Genomic DNA, 9,264 nt, shown 5'->3' on the forward strand with positions numbered 1-9,264 from the left:
ATAAATATTATTATTATTATTATTGAATGCTCCTGATGAAGCCCCTTGAGAGCGAAACGTTGAACTTGTGATTAATTTTTTGGAAATGCTACCAGGTCTTAACCGTTTTAATATCTGCTTTATACAATGATGAATAGGATGAGGATGATAATAAAGATGATGAAATTCGCAGTCATTTTCATTATTTGTCCATCTTATTATCCAAAAAGTAATCCTCTTCTCTTGGATTTATCAAAATTGCCGTTTATGACAACTTTCAGCTATTGACAGTATACCCCTAGGAATAATGCTGACTATGAACACTGACTGTAAGCAGTGACCCCATTCTCTGTTTCAGACGTCCCGCATATTCTGATCACCATCACAGACGGAGTGCCTAACAACCAGAAGGAGACAGCCAGAATTGCAAACGTCACTCAACAAGCAGGGATTGAAATCTTTGTTATTGGAGTCGGCAGGTGAAACAATATGAAACGTTTTAGATGGAAACATGGATTTAATAATGAAAATGAACAGTTTATTAGTTAGAAATGGGTGTGCACTCTTCGAAGGAATTTAGATAATTTTGGCGGTGGACTGCTATGACATGGCCGGTTGAGATTCTGCTTCATAAATAGCTTGCACCTACATGTATATGTAGCAGTTTTGTCCAGTGTTATATCTATATCTTATGCAAGTCCCCGCTGTTGATTAATGGAACCCAAGTGTGGGAAGCAGACTTCGATCTTCCAGTTCTTCTTTTCAAAATGTGATTTGTGCCCTTTCTCTAGGTACTCAGCAAGAAAAAAAACTCATCTATTTTCTTTCTCATTTTTAGAGTAAATTCTTAATATAGAGCTTAAAGACCCAAATAAGGAATAAAGGTCGATGTCTATCCCCCCTCGCTCTTTTTTATCATGTCCTACTAGTCAACTCTCGAACCGAGCTTCTAGCCCATCTGAAGATAGTGAACAAATGAATAAGTGAAATGATAAAAGAATAATTAACCAATCAACCCAAAGAGAAATATGGACATAGATTCAGTTAGATCTTCTTGAATAATTAGGTATGCAAAGAAATTGTAACCTTTCAACTCGGGTTCGATGATCCTGTTTCAGAATCTTCGCAAGTTTAATAGGACGCGAACAGAATAATTCGGGGTTAATGATCAGGCAGTAGAGTGCTGCATTTTTAAAGCTCATAACCTGTTTGTATACTTGCTATCTACAACCTGCTTACGAATACCCCAACATACCTGCCACTGTACGATCTTCCTACTTAGCTCCTCTCGACACTTGTCTTCGCCTGATAGAATAGGTTAACACTAACAATGTCACCTTAGCTGAGATTGTGCCCACTATCTCGGTACTTCACGATGAACCTAATTATGGTTCCAGTAGGGAACGGGGTGGAGGATGCCCATGTCCCTCGTCACTCATTGGAGCAGAAAAAGATAAGACTTACACTTGCATTACTTAAACGCAATCTCCCATCACCACTCATCACTATCATTATTTCTAAAATCATCATTGCTCCCAGATCAATGACTTACATCTATAATCATTGTTATCTATAAACAGTTACTTGCCATAATAAGTATGCACGTAATACACTATTGGACACTATACTATCATGCATACTTTTTCTACGAATCAGATGGCGTCAGTCTCATATATATTGACAAGGGCAAAAAAAAAAGGCATGTAAAGAAACAGATTTCGTCTTCTTTCTTCCCCTGCGCCCCTACAGCTAAATACAGTGTTCACCTTGTTTGTTGCCCCCCTCCACCCCACCCCCACTCCAAATCCAGCTCACTCTCTTTCTACACCCCCCCTCACCTCCACCCCTCCTGATGTACAGACTGGACCAAGTCCAGCTCAAAGAAATCGCCAGTGAGCCGTTCAGCGATCATCTGTTTACGGTCGCAGAGTTCTCGAAACTTTCCTCCCTCTCCAGTCTGGTGAGACAAAAGGCCTGTCCTGGTAAGGAGAAAAATTATTGACTGACCAGAAATATAGTTGTTCTGTGTTCTATTGTCCTGAAAGATCAACTTGAAAGGCTCCAGCTTCACTTTAGTTAGCAACGATTTAAACTGCTCCTTTAAAAAATAAAGAAAAAATCCCCAACACAAACCAAAACAGATTTTAACCCCCCAGCGTATTCAACAATTGCGTCCAATCTGTTCAAAATTATCACTGAAAAGCACTCAGACAAAAAGTATTTAAAAAAGGGGAACAACATTTTTTTTCTTGAAATAGAAACTTCACTTTGGGAAAAGTGCAAAGTCGTCAACAAAGCATGTTAGATGGAAAAAACCCTTTTTTCTATAGGTAGTTAAGATTTTCCCCCTCGACGCTTAATAGCAACAGAGGATGAAAAAGTAAAAGTAAGTTAAGATTTACAGGCGTTAATTGGCTGATCATGGAAGGGAAACACGAGTACAAAAGGCCAATAATGTTAGATACCAGCTTACTCCACCACTGAAACATCCTAACATCCCCATGACAACATAACTCAAAATGATCAACACCATATCCATCCCAACACTCACTTATCAATGCCAAACATGGACCGCGAACAAGACATTAGAGCAAAGAATTACAACATGTGAAATGTGATGCCTTAGAAAAGCAGTAAACTAGACCAGGCGAGACAAAATTAGAAACTCAGTAATCCGAGAAATGGTGGGCACAAATGATGTCATGCATCACATCCAACACCAAAGAATCAAATGGTTCGGGCATCTCCTACGATTATCAACACGCCATCCAACACAACGTGCCTTCATTCAAAATTTCGAGAGCAACAAGGCTAGAGGACGACCGAGAAACCTAGATCTAGATAGTTAGAGTTAGGGAAACATTAACCACCCACGGCATTCCCCTGACCCAAGCTCTCCGGCTGGCGACAGAGAGGCGTCTCTTTCTTCCCGCGACACCCAAAAGGGTATAAGCGGAGGATAAAAGTAAAAGTAAAGTATGGATGAGATGTCATTGCAAAGAAATGGCATCATCTTCATTACATGCTCATTTTACAAAGCTAGGAGAATAATTCTCACAACACCGTCCTGTGTGTGCGCGCGCGCGCGCGCGCGCGTGCGTGCGTGCGTGTGTGTGTGTGTGTGTGTGTGTGTGTGTGTGTGTGTGTGTGTGTGTGTGTTTGTAATATACTATGCATGTCATGCATACATATATAATTATGTTTTGAGAATATGTTTTGCTTTGCTTATTTTGTTTTCATCTGCAAAGGTGGGGGTGAAACTGTGTTGTCTTTGCATTACATCAAGTAGTCTTGTGTTATGTCTAAAGCAGTTTCGTTTTATCGTACGTAGTCTTGACGATGATTTAACCATTGACACTTTTCCCCTTTCTTTGATATCAAAATTCCCGTTTCCAAACTTCTGTTCGAGGGAATACAAAGACATAATGAATTCAACTGTCTCGGAAAAGGTGAATGTTTCAGTGAAATATTTGAGATCTGATTATGTCTGACCCTGTGACTATAAGTTTAAAATAATACATTTATTCTTTGGTATATTGTATCTAGTACTTAAATCAATTCATGACTAATCTTAGAACTTGGTTTGTAGAAAAAAATCAGAAGAGAAGAACGCAAAAACAGACGCCATGAAAGGGAAGAAATGTAAAAGTAAAAAAAGAAAGACAGACATATCGATGTAAAAAAAATGTCTTTGAAAGAACATTTGAATATTTTTCTCTTTTCCCACACATATTTATATGTTGCCCCTGTAATAGAGTCCTTGTGACATGCAATAATGATGTATCTCCCCTCCCCTCCCCTGCTTCTCCCCAACCTTGATTTAGTTACCGGCCCTAACGTTATACCCAGTGACCAGGAAGCCGCAGAGAAAGGTACAGTTATGTTTCTGTATTGTCCTGGTTTAGTTTAATGAAGTTACTTTTTTTTTTTTGGGGGGGGGGGGGGGGGCTCTCGCGGCCTAGAGGTTAAGATGTTCGCCTCTCATTCAAAGGTCCCGGGTTCGAATTCGTGTAGCGACAGAAAAATTTTCTTCTCTGAAATTGTCTATTTTCACCTCCTTTCCTGCTCTCTAGTAATGTCGTTTGCTTTCGTCTGCACTTTCTGCCCTCACACCCTCACCACCTTTGCCACCTCCTCTGGGCTCCTGGCTCTTTCTGCAGCCTTTCTACAGCTACTCCTTAGCTCCTTCGTACTGCTGTCTTTCAGCCACACCCCCTGATCTTCGGGTAGGAAAGATCTACACCTAGCCTTCTCGGACAAGGGCGACAAATCTCGGATGTCCCTTGTGCAAGTTGCGCACATTAAAGATTCCTTGGCGGTCTAAAATCGTTAAGAGTAGGCAAAATTCAAAATTCCGTACCAACTAAAATAGTTTGGTGTGTCTCGCGTGTTCATATGACCTTACGCAGTTGCGGACACCGTAAGTCACTTACCAAAAAAAAGATTACTTTTGTATTTTTGTATTTGGACATCAGGTATGAAATTCTTTTGCTGTCTTGAGACCCCAGTGGTGTCCATGGTGTTGACGGGTAGCCCCAGTCTTTGGGAGAATAGACGGCGAAGGTACCGACGACAACCACATGAGCTGATTTTAATAGTTTCAATTATAAGCAGCATCAGTCATACTATATGCATTTTCATCACTCCTATCGATGTTTCCCCCACCATGCCCCATTCTCTTGTACCAATGGGTGCTCAGGCTCTCGTCTACCCCCTCCCTCCCCCCTCGCCCTTCCACTTCCACAGCCCACTGATATGTCTTTTACTTTTATATTCCCGCCCTCAGCTTGCCATCAGAAGCCAGCGGAAGTGGTGTTTGTGTTGGACATGTCCAGCAGTATCTTCATTTTGGACTTCATGAAACAACTCACCTTTGTATCAAACCTTATTAAATTGTTTGACATTGGCAGACACAAGACCAGGGTCGCTGCCGTCTCCTTCAGGTAGTCCAGAGACACTGTCACTTTTCCTTCTTACATTCCACCTCACAGAGAGACAGCTTTATAGATTACTAGCACAGTGTCATACACAAAGTTAGACAATTGGTTATTAACTTAAAAACCATGAGGGCTTTGAGTATCCTTCTCATCCTTCCCTTTTCCTAAAATGAAAATCAGATAGAAATATCATAAATAATGCAGGCAAATGAATGAATAAGGGAAAAGGTATAAATAGTAAAATAAATGACTGGGTAAATAAACCACGTAATGAATATGCCAATGACTAAATAACACATGAATACTTTAAAATGACATACATAAACGAATGACTCAACCAGTCAATCAACCAGTCAATATCAATCAATCAATAAACAAGTGAATGAACACCAGGTTTCTACCTCACCTATCGTGACACTCTCGTGCCTGGAGATATGTTCCTCTCTAGATTGCCAACCCACACAACTGGAAGACACTGGGAACATATTTTGTTTTTGTTTCTGCATTCCTTACCGTATTTCTGATATACACATTTCTCATTTCCCCTGTGGAAACACACAACAGCACCAACGCTACCGTGGAGTTCCATCTTGACGAGTATTATGATCAGAAGGACGTGAGAGATCACGTGGAGACGATTCGCTACACTGGAGGTGTCACCAACACAGACGATGCCCTCAATCTGGTCAAGAACTCGGTGCTCACCTCAGAACATGGCGTCAGGTACTCCTCTATCTTATTAGTTTTCGTAAGAGTCGAGGATTAGAGATGTAACTAGAGAGTAGCAAACAGAAAAAGAAGGGGGGGGGGGGGGGGGCAGGGATAAGGGCGGTAGAGGTTTTTTTAGGAAAAAAGGAGTAAACTACACTAGAGCACTCGCCAACCATCCACCTCTTTTCTTTTTTGTTGTTGTCTTTACATTTTTTTGTTAAAAGATTTCAAAAGCCGGCAGAAAATAGCAGAAACGAATGGACAGCACAAATGCTCATCTGTTTAGTGTCTGTGTTTGCTCATGTCGACGAGTGCCCCTGTCTGTATATGTGAGGCAGCGTGGTGGAATCAGGCTCTCGTCAAAATAATCAAAGTGAAGAAATGCGCATTTTTCCGTAGGTTTGTGAATTTTTATCAATTTTTGTTTTTTGGCCCAACATCTTTCATGCCCATTAAAGAACTCACTTATGAGTTTATTTTTCTGAAAAACGTTAATTAAAGGCACAAAAATTGGTAAATGTTCAGTTACCATGGACTCTTAAACGAAGGAAATAACTAATCTTTGGCGGCCATTTTCTCACAAATTTTACTTCTGAAAACAGGTGACCTCCACCTCCTTCTTTCGCAAATATCTTGACTTGTATCCAAAATAAATGTACATTTTTTTCATCCAAATAAAGACAAGTGAACAAGCTTTAAGGTGATACCAATAACTCTTCATGCCCAAAAATTGACGAGAGCCTGATTCCATCATGCTGCCTCACATATGAATGTCTTCGAGAGTGTGTGTACATTTTATGTACTAGTAAAAGTACCTGTTCTACGAACGGAATAATAATGAAGAAGTATTAGGAAAGTTAAGAAGAGGAAAAAGACTGAAAACAGGAAAGAAACAAAACATAAATATTTTACCTTGATCCATGTAGCACCCCCTCTTGACTACCTTTAGGGGTAAGACTTCTTAACCCTCTTCAAAGGCGTGGCATTTTCTCCTTAAGTTCCAGCTCAATCACTTTTTAAAAAAGAGTTAGGCCTACATGCCAATTGTTGCTTCTAAGAAGAACCTAATCTAGATTCTAGATCTAGCCTAGATCTCGAAGGATTATAAAGACATAGGCCAATACATGTAATTGAAAGAAGGAGCCTAGACCCATAGATATATCTAAGTTTAGAAATTCACATTTTTAACAACCGACAGGCGTCACAGATGGCCTAGATATCTAGATCTATTCACAGCAGGAAAAATCCACTTTCAAGAATACTTTCATGATTCTTGATCTCGATCTTCACCGACACCCTTGTTCTAGACTCTAAATCAGTGGTGAGAGTTTGGGGGGGGGGGGGGGGGGGGCTGGGGGCGCTGTGGCGAAACTGGGCGATTTTGGGGGGTGGGGGGGGGGTCGCTGGTGGGCGCTTAGGGGGCAGTGTGAAATTTTCATGATATGCAACATAAGACATGATGAAGGGAAAAAAGTCACATAAAAAACAAAAACAAAAGCAAAAATTGAAAGCTTAGGCATAGTTTAAAATACTACTTATAGCTAAGAACTTTCTTTCCCAGCCCGCAAATTCCATATAAAGAAGATTCATCACCACAAATCTGACAAAGATCTGGCATACTTCAAAACTCTAAAGGTCAATTTTCAGAAATGAAAATCAGTTAAACTGATGTTTGCAGCCAACGTCGATCAAGCTGGTGAAGGCGTATGAGCAACATATAATTTATCTCAGCTAATTACAAAGGCAGGCAAACACCATGCTATTGGTGAGGACCTCATAAATAATATTGCCTGCGATAAGAGAGGTGGTCAGCACAGTCCTGCAACGTGCCCCGGAGCCTGTGTTGAAAGTTCTCCCATTAAGTGACAATACCATTCAAAGAAGTATTGATGAGATGTCAGCAAATGTTGAGGAATCACAGTGCAAAATGCTGAAAGGACGTGAGATCAGCCTTTAACTGGATATCAGTTCATAGAGGGTGAGGAAATAAGAATTGTTATTTGCGAAAATGTTGGAAACAGATACCAAAGGCGAGTCCATTTTCAAAGTGGTCCAAGAATTTTTCGAGGAGAACAGATCTCTCTGACCGATACAGTTGCCTGTGCAACAGATGGGGCACCGTCGATGGCAGGTTGGAAACGTGGATTTATGAACTTCTTGAAGAAATCAGTCCATGGGGTATTTACTGTTTACTGTGTCATTCACAGACAGAATTTGGTGGCAAAAAACCTGAATGAAAGTCTACATGACACACTGGCCATTGCCATCAAAGTGTGTGAACAAGATCAAAGTCCACGCTTTGAACTCGAGACTATTTCAACAGCTGTGCACTGAAAATGACGAGTACTTTCAATGCTTACTTTTGCACACTGAAGTCTGGTGGCTCTCGAAAGGAAACTGTTGAATACGATTATTGTTCTGCCTGTTTGACTCTTTGCTGTTTTTTTTTTCAAGAAACAGACAGTGATCTCTGCAATAAATTGAAAGAACACAAGAACAACATTGCGCTCCTACTTTCAGCTGCAGGGGGGTGACACCAACCTGATAAAGGCTTTCGTCATTCTTGTCGAAATTGGAAATGATCCGCCGAAACATTGGCAGAAGAAAATTTCTCTGTTTCCTAGCTTGACGAAGACACTGAAAAAAGAGCGCATTTTTGACGAGGAACTACAAATATATATAGCAACCACCTCAGAGATTTGCATGCAGATATGAAGACATGGTTAGCCTCCTGATATTTTTAAACAGGAAATTCCATACTGGATACTGGACCCATTGAACACTGAAACAGAAGATAACTTGCGAGTAGCAATTGAAGAAGAGCTTCTGACGATGAAATGTCACTTTGAAATCAAACCATTGTTGAAAAAGCGTACCAGTCATTCTGGTTGAAAACTGTTGTGCAAGACAAATATCCCTCCAAATGGGAAAAGATCAAGTTGTTGTTCATCTCTTTTCCCGCCTCCTATCTAGTAGAAAGGGGATTCAGTGCAATGACAAGGTTGCTGACGAAGCGTAGCGATTTGTGTTTGCCAATCAGGACCAATCTGAAACCTGAACTTGATCTCGATCTCGATCTAAGATTCACATGTAGATCTAGCCTAGATCTATATCTTAGAATCTATCATGCACAGCAAGAAAAATCCATTTTCAATATTCGATAGGTTATAGCAATATCACAGAACTAGATTCTACTTTCATTTCATGATTCTTCTTGATCTCGATTTAGATCTCGATCTAGATTCTAGTTCTAGATTATTGATCTCATCTAGACACTGTGCAAAAAATACACTCATCCTTCGGCGTGCACGCTAACTCCACTGCAGGAGAAATCTACTTTCAATATTTTCATGATTTTTTTATCTTGATCTAGATTAGATATTAGATCTAGACATAGATCTACACACGAACACACTGAACACAAAATATCCTTTGGCGCAGTTCGGCGTGCGCGCTAAATTCACTGCAGGAGAAATCTACTTTCAATACTTTCTTGTTCTCCCCCTCCTCCTCCTCTAATTCCTCCTGCTCCTCCTCCTTCTTCTTCTTTTTCTTCCTCTTCTTCTTCTTCTTCTTCGTCCTCTTCTTCTTCTTCTCCTTCCCTCCTTCCTGCTCCTCCTCCTCCTCCTCCTCCTCC

At 40.5% G+C, this 9,264-nt stretch overlaps 2 protein-coding genes across 2 annotated transcripts in view; both read left to right on the forward strand.

Annotated features, from left to right (window-relative positions):
* The window catches only part of LOC101851926 (matrilin-2), a gene marked incomplete at both ends in the record, with an annotated part of 6,317 nt that extends 4,356 nt beyond the window's left edge, over nt 1–1,961 (forward strand). Inside the window, 2 exon segments of the mRNA XM_013079359.2 lie at nt 338–458; nt 1,840–1,961. Coding sequence (XP_012934813.2) covers nt 338–458; nt 1,840–1,961 — 243 coding nt within the window.
* A 2,814-nt stretch (nt 1,962–4,775) lies between these two features.
* LOC118477245 (collagen alpha-1(XII) chain-like) overlaps nt 4,776–9,264 on the forward strand; it is a gene marked incomplete in the record, with an annotated part of 11,900 nt that continues 7,411 nt past the window's right edge. The window contains 2 exon segments of the mRNA XM_035968279.1: nt 4,776–4,922; nt 5,481–5,639. Coding sequence (XP_035824172.1) covers nt 4,807–4,922; nt 5,481–5,639 — 275 coding nt within the window.

Source organism: Aplysia californica, unplaced genomic scaffold, assembly GCF_000002075.1.
Source record: "Aplysia californica isolate F4 #8 unplaced genomic scaffold, AplCal3.0 scaffold00049, whole genome shotgun sequence".
In the NCBI taxonomy this organism is placed as follows: domain Eukaryota; kingdom Metazoa; phylum Mollusca; class Gastropoda; order Aplysiida; family Aplysiidae; genus Aplysia; species Aplysia californica.